The 18,727-nt window shown below is 50.5% G+C and overlaps 1 protein-coding gene across 1 annotated transcript; it reads right to left on the reverse strand.

Annotated features, from left to right (window-relative positions):
• Positions 1-6,379: 6,379 nt before the first annotated feature.
• CIPC (CLOCK interacting pacemaker) lies at positions 6,380-17,465 on the reverse strand. Its single transcript, XM_075194629.1, has 4 exons — positions 17,315-17,465; positions 15,956-16,084; positions 10,505-10,650; positions 6,380-7,667 (listed from the first exon to the last, which is right to left on the reverse strand). Exons 2-4 carry the CDS (start codon positions 16,065-16,067, stop codon positions 6,963-6,965), a joined length of 963 nt encoding a protein of 320 aa, XP_075050730.1. The 5' UTR covers positions 16,068-16,084; positions 17,315-17,465; the 3' UTR covers positions 6,380-6,962.
• Between the last annotated feature and the right edge of the window lie 1,262 nt (positions 17,466-18,727).

Consider the following 18,727-nt stretch of genomic DNA (forward strand, 5'->3'; position numbering starts at 1 on the left):
TATGTGACAGGGCTATAACACGTCAGTACTACAGGACACCCGATGTCAGTGATCCCTGGAGGACTCTGGGAGAGGGAATCCTGCCCCGTGTACAACGCTCCAGTATGTGACAGGGCTATACCACGTCAGTACTACAGGACACCCGATGTCAGTGATCCCTGGAGGACTCTGGGAGAGGGAATCCTGCCCCGTGTACAACACTCCAGTATGTGACAGGGCTATACCACGTCAGTACTACAGGACACCCGATGTCAGTGATCCCTGGAGGACTGTGGGAGAGGGAATCCTGCCCCGTGTACAACACTCCAGTATGTGACAGGGCTATACCACGTCAGTACTACAGGACACCCGATGTCAGTGATCCCTGGAGGACTCTGGGAGAGGGAATCATGCCCCGTGTACAACGCTTCAGTATGTGACAGGGCTATACCACGTCAGTACTACAGGACACACCCGATGTCAGTGATCCCTGGAGGACTCTGGGAGAGGGAATCCTGCCCCATGTACAACACTCCAGTATGTGACAGGGCTATACCACGTCAGTACTACAGGACACCCGATGTCAGTGATCCCTGGAGGACTCTGGGAGAGGGAATCCTGCCCCGTGTACAACACTCCAGTATGTGACAGGGCTATACCACGTCAGTACTACAGGACACCCGATATCAGTGATCCCTGGAGGACTGTGGGAGAGGGAATCCTGCCCCGTGTACAACACTCCAGTATGTGACAGGGCTATACCACGTCAGTACTACAGGACACCCGATGTCAGTGATCCCTGGAGGACTCTGGGAGAGGGAATCCTGCCCCGTGTACAACGCTCCAGTATGTGACAGGGCTATAACACGTCAGTACTACAGGACACCCGATGTCAGTGATCCCTGGAGGACTCTGGGAGAGGGAATCATGCCCCGTGTACAACGCTTCAGTATGTGACAGGGCTATACCACGTCAGTACTACAGGACACCCGATGTCAGTGATCCCTGGAGGACTGTGGGAGAGGGAATCCTGCCCCATGTACAACACTCCAGTATGTGACAGGGCTATACCACGTCAGTACTACAGGACACCCGATGTCAGTGATCCCTGGAGGACTCTGGGAGAGGGAATACTGCCCCGTGTACAACGCTCCAGTATGTGACAGGGCTATACCACGTCAGTACTACAGGACACCCGATATCAGTGATCCCTGGAGGACTGTGGGAGAGGGAATCCTGCCCCGTGTACAACGCTCCAGTATGTGACAGGGCTATAACACGTCAGTACTACAGGACACCCGATGTCAGTGATCCCTGGAGGACTCTGGGAGAGGGAATCCTGCCCCGTGTACAACGCTCCAGTATGTGACAGGGCTATACCACGTCAGTACTACAGGACACCCGATGTCAGTGATCCCTGGAGGACTCTGGGAGAGGGAATCCTGCCCCGTGTACAACACTCCAGTATGTGACAGGGCTATACCACATCAGTACTACAGGACACCCGATGTCAGTGATCCCTGGAGGACTGTGGGAGAGGGAATCCTGCCCCGTGTACAACACTCCAGTATGTGACAGGGCTATACCACGTCAGTACTACAGGACACCCGATGTCAGTGATCCCTGGAGGACTCTGGGAGAGGGAATCCTGCCCCGTGTACAACGCTCCAGTATGTGACAGGGCTATAACACGTCAGTACTACAGGACACCCGATGTCAGTGATCCCTGGAGGACTGTGGGAGAGGGAATCCTGCCCCATGTACAACACTCCAGTATGTGACAGGGCTATACCACGTCAGTACTACAGGACACCCGATGTCAGTGATCCCTGGAGGACTGTGGGAGAGGGAATCCTGCCCCATGTACAACACTCCAGTATGTGACAGGGCTATACCACATCAGTACTACAGGACACCCGATGTCAGTGATCCCTGGAGGACTCTGGGAGAGGGAATCCTGCCCCGTGTACAACGCTCCAGTATGTGACAGGGCTATAACACGTCAGTACTACAGGACACCCGATGTCAGTGATCCCTGGAGGACTGTGGGAGAGGGAATCATGCCCCGTGTACAACGCTCCAGTATGTGACAGGGCTATACCACGTCAGTACTACAGGACACCCGATGTCAGTGATCCCTGGAGGACTGTGGGAGAGGGAATCCTGCCCCGTGTACAACGCTCCAGTATGTGACAGGGCTATACCACGTCAGTACTACAGGACACCCGATGTCAGTGATCCCTGGAGGACTCTGGGAGAGGGAATCCTGCCCCGTGTACAACGCTCCAGTATGTGACAGGGCTATAACACGTCAGTACTACAGGACACCCGATGTCAGTGATCCCTGGAGGACTGTGGGAGAGGGAATCCTGCCCCGTGTACAACACTCCAGTATGTGACAGAGCTATACCACGTCAGTACTACAGGACACCCGATGTCAGTGATCCCTGGAGGACTGTGGGAGAGGGAATCCTGCCCCGTGTACAACGCTCCAGTATGTGACAGGGCTATACCACGTCAGTACTACAGGACACCCGATGTCAGTGATCCCTGGAGGACTGTGGGAGAGGGAATCCTGCCCCGTGTACAACGCTCCAGTATGTGACAGGGCTATACCACGTCAGTACTACAGGACACCCGGTGTCAGTGATCCCTGGAGGACTCTGGGAGAGGGAATCCTGCCCCGTGGTTATACAAAATAGAACAGCAGAATGTGTATTTCTTATGTGAGCTTTACACACATTTTCTGAAAATTCATATCCTTAATTTGTAAATCATCAATTTATTCTTATTAAAATTTTCTGTTGCCTCTTAGTGGATTATAGTTATATGTGGAAGCAGTTTCTAACCCATCTACTTGGGAACTGGAGCTTTCATCAGAAGTTTATGAGAAGATAGAAGTCACAATTACTACACTAGAAGCTGGAACTAGCGCTTTGTAATTACAATTATGTAATTAATACTTAATTAATAACTCTGTAATTAATAATCCTCTGTAGTTACCCCTAGTTGCTGCACAGATGTTGATCAAGTCTTGTTTCCGACAGGCAGCAGTAAATAAATGAAAATCAACTTCGTACCAACTGCAAGATAGAAATGAGTAAAGATGTCATCTACTTAATAACATGTAGAGATGACGATATATTACTTATAGCATTTACTATCACCATATACCAGCCCACTTCCAGCACTGATAGAGCGCTGTGCACATTGCACTCCGAGAGTGCAGGAATGTAGTTTGTATCTACAAAATATTTACCTTGAACCAGAACACACATCATGTTATTGTAACATGTCATGTGAAACTGTACATTATATTATGGATATGTGAAATAGAACTTCCAGACACATCATGGAGCATAGAATCACATGACACCGTAAGAGGACAGACATCTGCCGCACCGGTCACCTGACATCAGCCGCACCGGTCACCTGACATCTGCCGCACCGGTCACCTGACATCAGCCGCACCGGTCACCTGACATCACACAGAGGACAGACACTGACCACACCGGTCATCTGACATCACACCGAGGACAGACACTGACCACACCGGTCACCTGACATCACACAGAGGACAGACACTGACCACACCGGTCATCTGACATCACACAGAGGACAGACACTGACCACACCGGTCATCTGACATCACACTGAGGACAGACACTGACCACACCGGTCATCTGACATCACACTGAGGACAGACACTGACCACACCGGTCATCTGACATCACACTGAGGACAGACACTGACCACACCGGTCCTCTGACATCACACTGAGGACAGACACTGACCACACCGGTCATCTGACATCACACTGAGGACAGACACTGACCACACCGGTCATCTGACATCACACTGAGGACAGACACTGACCACACCGGTCATCTGACATCACACCAAGGACAGACACTGACCACACCGGTCATCTGACATCACACTGAGGACAGACACTGACCACACCGGTCACCTGACATCACACAGAGGACAGACACTGACCACACCGGTCATCTGACATCACACAGAGGACAGACACTGACCACACCGGTCATCTGACATCACACTGAGGACAGACACTGACCACACCGGTCACCTGACATCACACAGAGGACAGACACTGACCACACCGGTCATCTGACATCACACAGAGGACAGACACTGACCACACCGGTCATCTGACATCACACTGAGGACAGACACTGACCACACCGGTCATATGACATCACACTGAGGACAGACACTGACCACACCGGTCATATGACATCACACTGAGGACAGACACTGACCACACCGGTCATCTGACATCACACTGAGGACAGACACTGACCACACCGGTCATCTGACATCACACTGAGGACAGACACTGACCACACCGGTCATCTGACATCACACAGAGAACAGACACTGACCACACCGGTCATCTGACATCACACTGAGGACAGACACTGACCACACCGGTCATCTGACATCACACCGAGGACAGACACTGACCACACCGGTCATCTGACATCACACCGAGGACAGACACTGACCACACCGGTCATCTGACATCACACCGAGGACAGACACTGACCACACCGGTCATCTGACATCACACCGAGGACAGACACTGACCACACCGATCATCTGACATCACACTGAGGACAGACACTGACCACACCGGTCATCTGACATCACACTGAGGACAGACACTGACCACACCGGTCATCTGACATCACACTGAGGACAGACACTGACCACACCAGTCACATGACATCACACTGAGGACAGACACTGACCACACCGGTCATCTGACATCAGCCGCACCGGTCACCTGACATCACACTGAGGACAGACACTGACCACACCGGTCACATGACATCACACTGAGGACAGACACTGACCACACCGGTCATCTGACATCACACTGAGGACAGACACTGACCACACCGGTCATCTGACATCACACTGAGGACAGACACTGACCACACCGGTCATCTGACATCACACCAAGGACAGACACTGACCACACCGGTCATATGACATCACACTGAGGACAGACACTGACCACACCGGTCATATGACATCACACTGAGGACAGACACTGACCACACCGGTCATCTGACATCACACTGAGGACAGACACTGACCACACCGGTCATCTGACATCACACTGAGGACAGACACTGACCACACCGGTCATCTGACATCACACAGAGAACAGACACTGACCACACCGGTCATCTGACATCACACTGAGGACAGACACTGACCACACCGGTCATCTGACATCACACCGAGGACAGACACTGACCACACCGGTCATCTGACATCACACCGAGGACAGACACTGACCACACCGGTCATCTGACATCACACCGAGGACAGACACTGACCACACCGGTCATCTGACATCACACCGAGGACAGACACTGACCACACCGATCATCTGACATCACACTGAGGACAGACACTGACCACACCGGTCATCTGACATCACACTGAGGACAGACACTGACCACACCGGTCATCTGACATCACACTGAGGACAGACACTGACCACACCGGTCACATGACATCACACTGAGGACAGACACTGACCACACCGGTCATCTGACATCAGCCGCACCGGTCACCTGACATCACACTGAGGACAGACACTGACCACACCGGTCACATGACATCACACTGAGGACAGACACTGACCACACCGGTCATCTGACATCACACTGAGGACAGACACTGACCACACCGGTCATCTGACATCACACTGAGGACAGACACTGAACACACCGGTCATCTGACATCAGCCGCACCGGTCACCTGACATCACACTGAGGACAGACACTGACCACACCGGTCATCTGACATCAGCCGCACCGGTCACCTGACATCACACTGAGGACAGACACTGACCACACCGGTCATCTGACATCAGCCGCACCGGTCACCTGACATCACACCGAGGACAAACACTGACCACACCGGTCATCTGACATCACATAGAGGACATCACACAGACTGAACACACTCCTTGTCATTGTCACCAACAACATAACACTAGAACAGCCGGAAGGTGTCACATGAATATTCCTAATTAGTAAAACAAAGATTGTAAGTAAAACTTGACGTAGGCTTAGGCAACATGTTGATTTCTACTTGCTGTGGAGCTACAAGTCCCAGGACACCCTTCTTACCTCTGATAGGAGAATTATGTTATTACAGTGTTATTAGGTACACGATATAGAATCCATACATGTCACAGATATGACAGGGAATAGGGAACATATCGATGCTCTCTTCCATATATACCGGGAGCCGTTACACGGACGGGCTAACATGTCTCCTAACCTCCCTAAGATCATTATAGAAGGAAGAGCGTCAGTAATGATTATCAATATACAATAATGCTGCAGAATAATTAGAATATATAGGGTTTTATTTTGCTGTCTGTGGATATTTGTGGAGCACTTTATAGCCCAAGGTGGGTATGAAGATAATGCAGAAAGTAGAAGGTGGAGCAGCTCAGTACTTCAAACTTATATCAGGACTATGACACCGTTTCATGAGGAGTGGCCTGTATGTCCCTCTTAATGTCCAACGGGTGGCTGTTGCCTGATGGGATATTAATCAGTGTAATAATTCACATTTGTATAGTTTTATAGCAGAGAGGAGAATCAGGTTGCGTTCACAGTAAAATAATCCACATATCTGGTCCAGGGACCTAGGCATTCTCAGCTCGGACATTTGCATGATCCTCAGCAGATTAATAGAACAATATGCCGGAGCCACACGTTCCCATTTTATAGAAAATGTTTCTCTAGGTTCCAACTCTCTCCGATCCTTTCCTGCACAGCTTTCAAGGGATCAGTTCGCGTTCCCTTTCCCAACATGGGCAAACTTGTCCTCAGGAACCCCCCCAGTATTAGCAGAAAGTCAACATCTCACCAGGTGATGGAGCTTGGTCTATATGGCTATATTACTGCATTAACGATGAACCAGCCTCACACATCAATCTCCTTGAGAGGAACATTACACTCCGCCAGTGAGTCCTGCACCATCTGCCAGTCCTGTGGGTTATTGCTGCTGATAGCCATGCAGTATAAGGACACCTGTTCCTGCAGTCTCTCCAGCTGGACCTGTGTGACTTGGTTGAGTCGCGCCAGTTCTTTCGTTTTCATGGCAATGCTGAACAGGCCCGAGCGGTGCAAAACATCCAGTGTGTTCTGAAACCGACGGGTCCTCTTCTGATGCTCCTCTGGAACCGACGATTCCGCCTTCTGGAAGATATCGGGTAAGGATGCTGTTCTGGGATCCCCTACATCTGTGCCCAAACTCTTGCTTTGTCCGGTGCCACCTTGTGGGGTGTTTGCACTTGAATCAGAACAAGCTGCCACCTGACTGAGCACCTGCCCTTCCTCATGGCCAACTGACGGAACCTTTTCCTGACCAATGGAGCTGTGGGTCTCAGAAAGAAGCCTCTTTGCCCGGTTGTGGCACAGGGCATCAGCCCTTCTCTTGTTTCCATGCAGCGGAGAGGGATGTGGCGCTATCTTGGTATAAGAGTTCAGGATGGGCAGGTACTTGGTGGACTGAGACTTAGTGGGAGATAATGATGGAGGAAACACCAGGACTTGGGAAGACGATGGGAACAGCTGAAAGGAGGGACGCACAGTCCAGGAGGGGATATGTGGGTCAGGGCCGGAGTCCTGGGGAGAACAGAAAACAGAATCAGCAGCTACCTCTGGCACACGTGGCTGGATACACCAATCAGCAGCTACCTCTGGCACACGTGGCTGGATACACCAATCAGCAGCTACCTCTGGCACACGGGGCTGAATACACCAATCAGCAGCTACCTCTGGCACACGGGGCTGGATACACCAATCAGCAGCTACCTCTGGCACACGGGGCTGGATACACCAATCAGCAGCTACCTCTGGCACACGTATCTGGATACACCAATCAGCAGCTACCTCTGGCACACGGGGCTGGATACACCAATCAGCAGCTACCTCTGGGACACGGGGCTGGATACACCAATTAGCAGCTACCTCTGGCACACGGGGCTGGATACACCAATCAGCAGCTACCTCTGGCACACGGGGCTGGATACACCAATCAGCAGCTACCTCTGGCACACGGGGCTGGATACACCAATCAGCAGCTACCTCTGGCACACGGGGCTGGTACACCAATCAGCAGCTACCTCTGGCACACGGGGCTGGATACACCAATCAGCAGCTACCTCAGGCACACGTGGCTGGATACACCAATCAGCAGCTACCTCTGGCACACGTGGCTGGATACACCAATCAGCAGCTACCTCTGGCACACGGGGCTGGATACACCAATCAGCAGCTACCTCTGGCACACGGGGCTGGATACACCAATCAGCAGCTACCTCTGGCACACGGGGCTGGATACACCAATCAGCAGCTATCTCTGGCACACGGGGCTGGATACACCAATCAGCAGCTATCTCTGGCACATGGGGCTGGATACACCAATCAGCAGCTACCTCTGGCACACGGGGCTGGATACACCAATCAGCAGCTGACATGTGCTCTGCCCAGTGTGTCAGGAATAACCAGGTCTGGAGACAACAGTGATAACCGGCAACTCACGCCTTACTAGTCTGCTAATTACACTGCTCTCTCTAACCTACATCTATGTCTGTATAATCAGAGATAATATTATGTTCTGGAATACACTGTATGCCTGGACCCTGCACATGCCTTCATACGTTTGGAAATTCTTCTCAACCAATTGCAGCCTTGTGGAGCCAGACAGGAATCTACCTATCAGCAAAAGTAAAAACACCCCATTCGAAGGTCTGTGTATGGTCACTTCATTCATTAGGATAATAGAATATCAGCAAACCCACATTGTCTCCTTGTGACACTCTGAGGGGCGAGCCTCGCTCCTCTGAGACGCCCCTACAAGGGTGTCATCTCAGAGGGTGTGATTGGCCACAAGAGAATCCCTCCGGGGCCTCCGAGCTTAGTAGGTGCCCGGCACATGTACAGCTCCATTCTCTGTGCCCACGGACCCCCCAGCACTGGTCTTTTAATGTTGACATTGTGAATGTCAACAATCACACTGTCAACATTTCCAACCTGTTCCCAGAATGCAAGTGTCGGCATTTAGTACCCAACCCGTGGGAGATATGGAGTATATGGCATTATGAGGAGTAGAGGAACATAATGGGACCAGTAATGCTATGTATATGGGAGCATGTTATATATACTGGGACTGCAGTCATACTGTAAGCTATATACTGGACAAGTATCTATAGTGTCTATAAGGAATTTGCTAGATGATACTATGATATCGCACATAGGGATACTGATCCTGGTAATAAACATATGCACATTAGGAAAATACTTGTATGCATCTATAAAGTATGAAAATAATTCCGAGTAAAGGAAACGTAGTGATGTATCGTACACACTATGCTGTACTGTTTTATATTACCGTATATCAAATTCTATTTAGTGTATGTGCAGCATCTTTTGCATTACTAAACCCTAAATTACTGTACTGTTCTGAACACTTAGGAGTAACTGCTCATCACCTTCTAAAGGCGAATAAACTTAACTGGCACATGTATTTAGTATCCACAGACTGTCTCATTGATTTATATATTAATGATCTGAGTTGTCTTTAGTGAATGTTATTTATATCTGTGTTCACCTATTAGGCTTGATACCAAGTGCAGAGGATTTAGTTTAACCATTTGTGTACAATTTATTAGGATATGGGTATATATTATGTACTTATATAATTTTATTGATGTTTAATAACAATAAATTTTGATATATTTATTTACAACCTCACGTTTGTATTATTGGGAGGCCAGTGTTAACGATATCCAGCACTGTTTTTATTTTTGAAACTTACCAGTAGCTGCTGCATTTCCCACCCTAGGCTTATACTCGAGTCAATAAGTTTTCCCAGTTTTTTGTGGTAAAATTAAGTGCCTCGGGTTATATTCGGGTCGACTTATACTCGAGTATATACGGTAAGTGTAAGATTGTTATTAGATCTGCGGGCAATCTATCCTGATATAAGCAGCATTGCACCTGTGTGTATATGGTTATGTACATGTACTGTATGAATGTATAGCAGAATCTGTATGTAAGTGGCTGAAAGAAAATTATATGTACCGCCTAGGGTGTCTGCTATGGTGTGCATGTGACTAGTATATAGTGATACAGAAATCTAATGCAAAGAATTAGTACAGAGCAGAAAATAAATAGTATTTCTAGATAAATGAAAACTGCTTTTGTGAGTGGTTAATTAATGAGATTAGTAATTAAATGGCCATAAAGTATTTGCTGTGCTATTAGTCCTATTTCAGAAACAGACAGACAGGTCCTGGGAAGAGCAGACTCTGCAGGAGTTTCATTCCTGTCTCTGTACTGTTCTTATATACGGAGTATGCTGGGCAGAGTAGAGAGGGACCCAGTGATGTGACTCCACAGAACCAAAGCTTCCAAGAAATAAGCTGTAAGAGATTGAATCTACTGTGAAGCGGCTGTACCTGATCAACAAGCAGATTCTTTAGGACAAGCAGAGGACCAGGCTGGGGACACTCTGGGCGGCGCTCTCCTGTGATCCAGCGTAACGTAGGGGGCCCATCCTCTGCGTCAGTCTGCTCCACAGAGCTCAGGCACTCTGAGGCCACATCTAAGGGACAAAGCAGATGTAGCGGCACCTTATACACATCTCCAGCAGCTGCACCATCTACATCATAACTTCTGCTATTACAACTATTTGTTACTGTGGCTGGAACACCTAGAAATAACTTATTGCATCAATTTATTTTACTTAGTGGTGCAGTGCTGGTCTATCCCGAGACAACATGTGTGCCAGAAACAGTGTGTTAGAGCTGTAGTTTGTAGTATACTATCTGTACGATCATAGTACCTCTAACTGGTGTGTAATGTCCATGCCTGACGCCTATTGCCTGCTGTATCCTGTGACCAACAGACAAGAGCTTACACTCTAATCCGTTCCCTGGCTGTCCTGTGTTGAACCCAGCGTCTCTGTGTCAATGCTCTGCCCGCTGCCCAGCAGTCCTGATCCACAGTAAGCGGTCAGGAGGTACCAACCAGCCCACAGCAAAGAGGCACTGCAGCAGCTATACCAGTTACCCAGAAGTAAGCAGTTCTAGATGCTGCGATGGAGCCTGGTGGTGGCAGCGAGATTCCCCTACAACTATTGCACAGTTGGCAGTAGCAGTAGGCGAGTGTCTGGGGAGAAAGAATCCCAGATGTACTGTGTAAGAAGAACATCCCCCATCAGACCAGATGTACAGTGTAAGAAGAACATCCCCCATCAGACCAGGTGGCAGTGTAAGAAGAACATCCCCCATCAGACCAGGTGGCAGTGTAAGAAGAACATCCCCCCATCAGACCAGGTGGCAGTGTAAGAAGAACATCCCCCATCAGACCAGGTGGCAGTGTAAGAAGAACATCCCCCCATCAGACCAGGTGGCAGTGTAAGAAGAACATCCCCCCATCAGACCAGGTGTACAGTGTAAGAACATCCCCCATCAGACCAGGTGGCAGTGTAAGAAGAAAATCCCCATCAGACCAGGTGGCAGTGTAAGAAGAACATCAAGAAGAACATCCCCATCAGACCAGGTGGCAGTGTAAGAAGAACATCAAGAAGAACATCCCCCCATCAGACCAGGTGGCAGTGTAAGAAGAACATCCCCCATCAGACCAGGTGTACAGTGTAAGAAGAACATCCCCCCATCAGACCAGGTGTACAGTGTAAGAACATCCCCCATCAGACCAGGTGGCAGTGTAAGAAGAAAATCCCCATCAGACCAGGTGGCAGTGTAAGAAGAACATCCCCCCATCAGACCAGGTGGCAGTGTAAGAAGAACATCCCCCCCATCAGACCAGGTGGCAGTGTAAGAAGAACATCCCCCCCATCAGACCAGGTGGCAGTGTAAGAAGAACATCCCCCATCAGACCAGGTGGCAGTGTAAGAAGAACATCCCCCATCAGACCAGGTGGCAGTGTAAGACGAACATCCCCCCATCAGACCAGGTGGCAGTGTAAGAAGAACATCCCCCCATCAGACCAGGTGGCAGTGTAAGAAGAACATCCCCCATCAGACCAGGTGGCAGTGTAAGAAGAACATCCCCCATCAGACCAGGTGGCAGTGTAAGAAGAACATCCCCCATCAGACCAGGTGGCAGTGTAAGAAGAACATCCCCCCCATCAGACCAGGTGGCAGTGTAAGAAGAACATCCCCCATCAGACCAGGTGGCAGTGTAAGAAGAACATCCCCCCATCAGACCAGGTGGCAGTGTAAGAAGAACATCCCCCCATCAGACCAGGTGGCAGTGTAAGAAGAACATCCCCCATCAGACCAGGTGGCAATGTAAGAAGAACATCCCCCATCAGACCAGGTGGCAGTGTAAGAAGAACATCCCCCATCAGACCAGGTGGCAGTGTAAGAAGAACATCCCCCATCAGACCAGGTGGCAGTGTAAGAAGAACATCCCCCCATCAGACCAGGTGTACAGTGTAAGAAGAACATCCCCCATCAGACCAGGTGGCAGTGTAAGAAGAACATCCCCCCATCAGACCAGGTGGCAGTGTAAGAAGAACATCCCCATCAGACCAGGTGGCAGTGTAAGAAGAACATCCCCATCAGACCAGGTGGCAGTGTAAGAAGAACATCCCCCATCAGACCAGGTGGCAGTGTAAGAAGAACATCCCCCCATCAGACCAGGTGGCAGTGTAAGAAGAACATCCCCCCATCAGACCAGGTGTACAGTGTAAGAAGAACATCCCCATCAGACCAGGTGGCAGTGTAAGAAGAACATCCCCCATCAGACCAGGTGGCAGTGTAAGAAGAACATCCCCCATCAGACCAGGTGGCAGTGTAAGAAGAACATCCCCCCATCAGACCAGGTGGCAGTGTAAGAAGAACATCCCCCCATCAGACCAGGTGGCAGTGTAAGAAGAACATCCCCCCATCAGACCAGGTGGCAGTGTAAGAAGAACATCCCCCATCAGACCAGGTGGCAGTGTAAGAAGAACATCCCCCATCAGACCAGGTGGCAGTGTAAGAAGAACATCCCCCATCAGACCAGGTGGCAGTGTAAGAAGAACATCCCCCCATCAGACCAGGTGTACAGTGTAAGAAGAACATCCCCCATCAGACCAGGTGGCAGTGTAAGAAGAAAATCCCCATCAGACCAGGTGGCAGTGTAAGAAGAACATCCCCCTATCAGACCAGGTGGCAGTGTAAGAAGAACATCCCCCATCAGACCAGGTGGCAATGTAAGAAGAACATCCCCATCAGACCAGGTGGCAGTGTAAGAAGAACATCCCCATCAGACCAGGTGGCAGTGTAAGAAGAACATCCCCCATCAGACCAGGTGGCAGTGTAAGAAGAACATCCCCCCATCAGACCAGGTGGCAGTGTAAGAAGAACATCCCCATCAGACCAGGTGGCAGTGTAAGAAGAACATCCCCATCAGACCAGGTGGCAGTGTAAGAAGAACATCCCCCATCAGACCAGGTGGCAGTGTAAGAAGAACATCCCCCCATCAGACCAGGTGGCAGTGTAAGAAGAACATCCCCCATCAGACCAGGTGGCAGTGTAAGAAGAACATCCCCCATCAGACCAGGTGGCAGTGTAAGAAGAACATCCCCCATCAGACCAGGTGGCAGTGTAAGAAGAACATCCCCCATCAGACCAGGTGGCAGTGTAAGAAGAACATCCCCCATCAGACCAGGTGGCAGTGTAAGAAGAACATCCCCCATCAGACCAGGTGGCAGTGTAAGAAGAACATCCCCCATCAGACCAGGTGGCAGTGTAAGAAGAACATCCCCCCATCAGAGCAGGTGGCAGTGTAAGAAGAACATCCCCCCATCAGACCAGGTGGCAGTGTAAGAAGAACATCCCCCATCAGACCAGGTGGCAGTGTAAGAAGAACATCCCCCTATCAGACCAGGTGGCAGTGTAAGAAGAACATCCCCCTATCAGACCAGGTGGCAGTGTAAGAAGAACATCCCCCATCAGACCAGGTGGCAGTGTAAGAAGAACATCCCCCATCAGACCAGGTGGCAGTGTAAGAAGAACATCCCCCATCAGACCAGGTGGCAGTGTAAGAAGAACATCCCCCATCAGACCAGGTGGCAGTGTAAGAAGAACATCCCCCTATCAGACCAGGTGGCAGTGTAAGAAGAACATCCCCCCATCAGACCAGGTGGCAGTGTAAGAAGAACATCCCCCCATCAGACCAGGTGGCAGTGTAAGAAGAACATCCCCCCATCAGACCAGGTGGCAGTGTAAGAAGAACATCCCCCATCAGACCAGGTGGCAGTGTAAGAAGAACATCCCCCATCAGACCAGGTGGCAGTGTAAGAAGAACATCCCCCCATCAGACCAGGTGGCAGTGTAAGAAGAACATCCCCCCATCAGACCAGATGTACTGTGTAAGAAGAACATCCCCCATCAGACCAGGTGGCAGTGTAAGAAGAACATCCCCCCATCAGACCAGGTGGCAGTGTAAGAAGAACATCCCCCATCAGACCAGGTGTACAGTGTAAGAACATCCCCCATCAGACCAGGTGGCAGTGTAAGAAGAACATCCCCCATCAGACCAGGTGGCAGTGTAAGAAGAACATCCCCCATCAGACCAGGTGGCAGTGTAAGAAGAACATCCCCCATCAGACCAGGTGGCAGTGTAAGAAGAACATCCCCCATCAGACCAGGTGGCAGTGTAAGAAGAACATCCCCCTATCAGACCAGGTGGCAGTGTAAGAAGAACATCCCCCATCAGACCAGGTGGCAGTGTAAGAAGAACATCCCCCATCAGACCAGGTGGCAGTGTAAGCCCATCTTGTCACCATTACCTAATAAGCAGCAACACAACAAACTGTACATACTCATCCAGCAACGCCAGGAACAGTACAGACTGCACACTGTCAGAGACTGTGGTATGTGGCAGAGTATAGAATATATGTAATCTGTGCACACTGTCAGAGACTGTGGTATGTGGTGGAGTAACAGATGTGCGCAGTATATGAGAAATGGAATCAGTACATACACTATGACATGGCCTGCACTAAAATACGCCACATAAGAAGGACACACAGCCTGCGCTACAATACGATACATAAGGACACGCGGCCTGGGCTGCGCTGTGATACGATACATAAGGACACGCGGCCTGGGCTGCGCTGTGATACGATACATAAGGACACGCGGCCTGGGCTGTGATACGATACATAAGGACACGCGGCCTGGGCTGTGATACGATACATAAGGACACGAGGCCTGGGCTGTGATACGATACATAAGGACACGAGGCCTGGGCTGCGCTGTGATACGATACATAAGGTCACACGGCCTGGGCTGCGCTGTGATACGATACATAAGGACACGCGGCCTGGGCTGTGATACGATACATAAGGACACGCGGCCTGGGCTGTGATACGATACATAAGGACACGAGGCCTGGGCTGCGCTGTGATACGATACATAAGGACACGAGGCCTGGGCTGTGATACGATACATAAGGACACGAGGCCTGGGCTGTGATACGATACATAAGGACACGAGGCCTGGGCTGTGATACGATACATAAGGACACGCGGCCTGGGCTGCGCTGTGATACGATACATAAGGACACGTGGCCTGGGCTGTGATATGATACATAAGGACACAAGGGCTGCGCTGTGATACGATACATAAGGACACGAGGCCTGGGCTGTGATACGATACATAAGGACACGCGGCCTGGGCTGTGATACGATACATAAGGACACGCGGCCTGGGCTGCGCTGTGATACGATACATAAGGACACGTGGCCTGGGCTGTGATACGATACATAAGGACACGAGGCCTGGGCTGTGATACGATACATAAGGTCACACGGCCTGGGCTGCGCTGTGATACGATACATAAGGACACGAGGTCTGGGCTGTGATACGATACACAAGGTCACGCGGTCTGCACCTGAGTATCCAGAGTCTTTGTCGGATCCCGCAGTTGTGTGCATGTTCCTTGGCTTGGCTCTTTGTGCTAAACCCCGACATGTTGTAGCCGTCTGCCTCCCCTGAGCGGCCATCTCTATACATTGACTCCCTGTGAAGGAAATTGAATAAACCAATTACTTCCTATAACACTAATACACAGGAATCACATAAGTCAGCACATGAGTAGACAACTAGCTCCAATGGTCACCACACTCCCGGGTGGAGTACCGTACACCCCATAATATCATCCTCCTCCTCCCCATTTATTTATATAGCGCCAATTGTGCTCTTTGGGGAACAAACATTAATAACACAATACTGGGTAATACAGACAGACAGAGAGGTAAGAGGGCCCTGCTCGCAAGCTTACAATCTATGGGACAATGGGAGTTTGATACACAAGGGCAATATGAGGGTGGTATATAGGGTAAGAGGGTGGTAGAGGAATATTATAAGCTTGCCTGAAGAGGTGGGTTTTCAGAGAACGCTTGAAGGTTTGAAGACCAGAGGAAAGTCTTATTGTGCGAGGGAGGGAATTCCACAAAGTGGGTGCAGCCCTGTAACCGGGTATGGGAGGATGTGATGAGAGGGGAAGAGAGACGCAGAACGGAGCGTTGGGAGATATTCTGAGACGTGAGGACATGTATGTCGGTGCAGAGGATTCACATGTCAGGGCATAAGGTGCTCCAATGGTCACCACACTCCCGGGTGGAGTAACGTAAACCCCATAACACTAATTATCACCCTAACATGTATTGTGCTTCTCCTAACCCAGTAAGTAACATTCTATTCCGCTCTATAATAATCATTATAATGGTCAGCGAGTGCTCAGGAGATTGAGGACTGTGCGATTATATCAACGTTAATGAGCTGAAGAAGAAACTAGAATACAGCAGCGCAGACCGTGTCTGTTATAGTCACAGACTAATACAAAGCAGACATCACATTATTTACAATAATATATTCATTTTCAGACTATTCATTTAAAATAAAACTTAGTTTTGTTCTCCTAACACTGATACAGACTAATCGTATAAAGGAGTAATAATAACCTTATATCACCTCTTGTTATTTATTCCACTATTAAAATAATAATAATAATAAAAAAAATTAGTAGTAGAACACATTCATCCTGTTACCTATATCACTGCAATAATAATACTAATAATAGTAACACACTACTCCCATTATCCATACTGCTGTAATAATAATACTAAAGTAACATACATTACCGCCCATTACTGTAATAATATAATATAATATAAATATAACATTACTCCGTGTGACAGTATAATATGACGTCATCTCAGTGCAGTAATATAATATAATATGATAATACCGTCAGGTCTCCGGGCTGTGTCCTCCCCGCCGCGATGAGCTCAGTCCCGGCGACATTTACCTCACAGTCTCCGTGTAATGTGCTGGTGCCTCCTCCAACATGGCGGCATCTCCCGCCGGAGCGGGGTCTGTGCACACCCTGGGGTCAGGGAGTGGGGGGTATGTACATACCCTGGGGTCAGGGAGTGGGGGGTATGTACACACCCTGGGGTCAGGGAGTGAGGGGTAGGTGCAGGGGGTATGTACACACCCTGGGGTCAGGGAGTGGGGGGTATGTACACACCCTGGGGTCAGAGAGTGGGGGGTAGGTGCAGGGGGTATGTACACACCCTGGGGTCAGGGAGTGGGGGGTATGTACACACCCTGGGGTCAGAGAGTGGGGGGTAGGTGCAGGGGGTATGTACACACCCTGGGGTCAGGGAGTGAGGGGTAGGTGCAGGGGGTATGTACACACCCTGGGGTCAGGGAGTGGGGGGTATGTACACACCCTGGGGTCAGAGAGTGGGGGGTAGGTGCAGGGGGTATGTACACACCCTGGGGTCAGGGAGTGAGGGGTATGTACACACCCTGGGGTCAGGGAGTGAGGGGTAGGTGCAGGGGGTATGTACACACCCTGGGGTCAGGGAGTGAGGAGTAGGTGCAGGGGGTATGTACACACCCTGGGGTCAGAGAGTGGGGGGTAGGTGCAGGGGGTATGTACACACCCTGGGGTCAGGGAGTGAGGGGTATGTACACACCCTGGGGTCAGGGAGTGAGGGGTAGGTGCAGGGGGTATGTACACACCCTGGGGTCAGGGAGTGAGGAGTAGGTGCAGGGGGGTATGTACACACCCTGGGGTCAGGGAGTGAGGAGTAGGTGCAGGGGGTATGTACACACCCTGGGGTCAGGGAGTGGGGGGTAGGTGCAGGGGGTATGTACACACCCTGGGGTCAGGTAGTGGGGGGTATGTACACACCCTGGGGTCAGGGAGTGAGGAGTAGGTGCAGGGGGTATGTACACACCCTGGGGTCAGGGAGTGGGGGGTAGGTGCAGGGGGTATGTACACACCCTGGGGTCAGGTAGTGGGGGGTATGTACACACCCTGGGGTCAGGGAGTGGGGGGGTAGGTGCAGGGGGTATGTACACACCCTGGGGTCAGGTAGTGGGGGGTATGTACACACCCTGGGGTCAGGGAGTGAGGGGTAGGTGCAGGGGGTATGTACTCACCCTGGGGTCAGGGAGTGGGGGGTAGGTGCAGGGGGTATGTACACACCCTGGGGTCAGGTAGTGGGGGGTATGTACACACCCTGGGGTCAGGGAGTGAGGAGTAGGTGCAGGGGGTATGTACACACCCTGGGGTCAGGGAGTGGGGGGTAGGTGCAGGGGGTATGTACACACCCTGGGGTCAGGTAGTGGGGGGTATGTACACACCCTG

Source organism: Mixophyes fleayi, unplaced genomic scaffold (genome assembly GCF_038048845.1).
Source record: "Mixophyes fleayi isolate aMixFle1 unplaced genomic scaffold, aMixFle1.hap1 Scaffold_93, whole genome shotgun sequence".
In the NCBI taxonomy this organism is placed as follows: domain Eukaryota; kingdom Metazoa; phylum Chordata; class Amphibia; order Anura; family Limnodynastidae; genus Mixophyes; species Mixophyes fleayi.

Coding starts and splice junctions, on each gene's coding strand:
- CIPC (XM_075194629.1), bottom strand. CDS start 16,067: ATGGCCGCTCAGGGGAGGCAGACGGCTACAACATGTCGGGGTTTAGCA. Junction 10,651..15,955: donor CAAAGACTCTGGATACTCAG/GTGCAGACCGCG, acceptor TTTGTCCCTTAG/ATGTGGCCTCAGAGTGCCTG. Junction 7,668..10,504: donor AGAATCTGCTTGTTGATCAG/GTACAGCCGCTT, acceptor TGTTCTCCCCAG/GACTCCGGCCCTGACCCACA.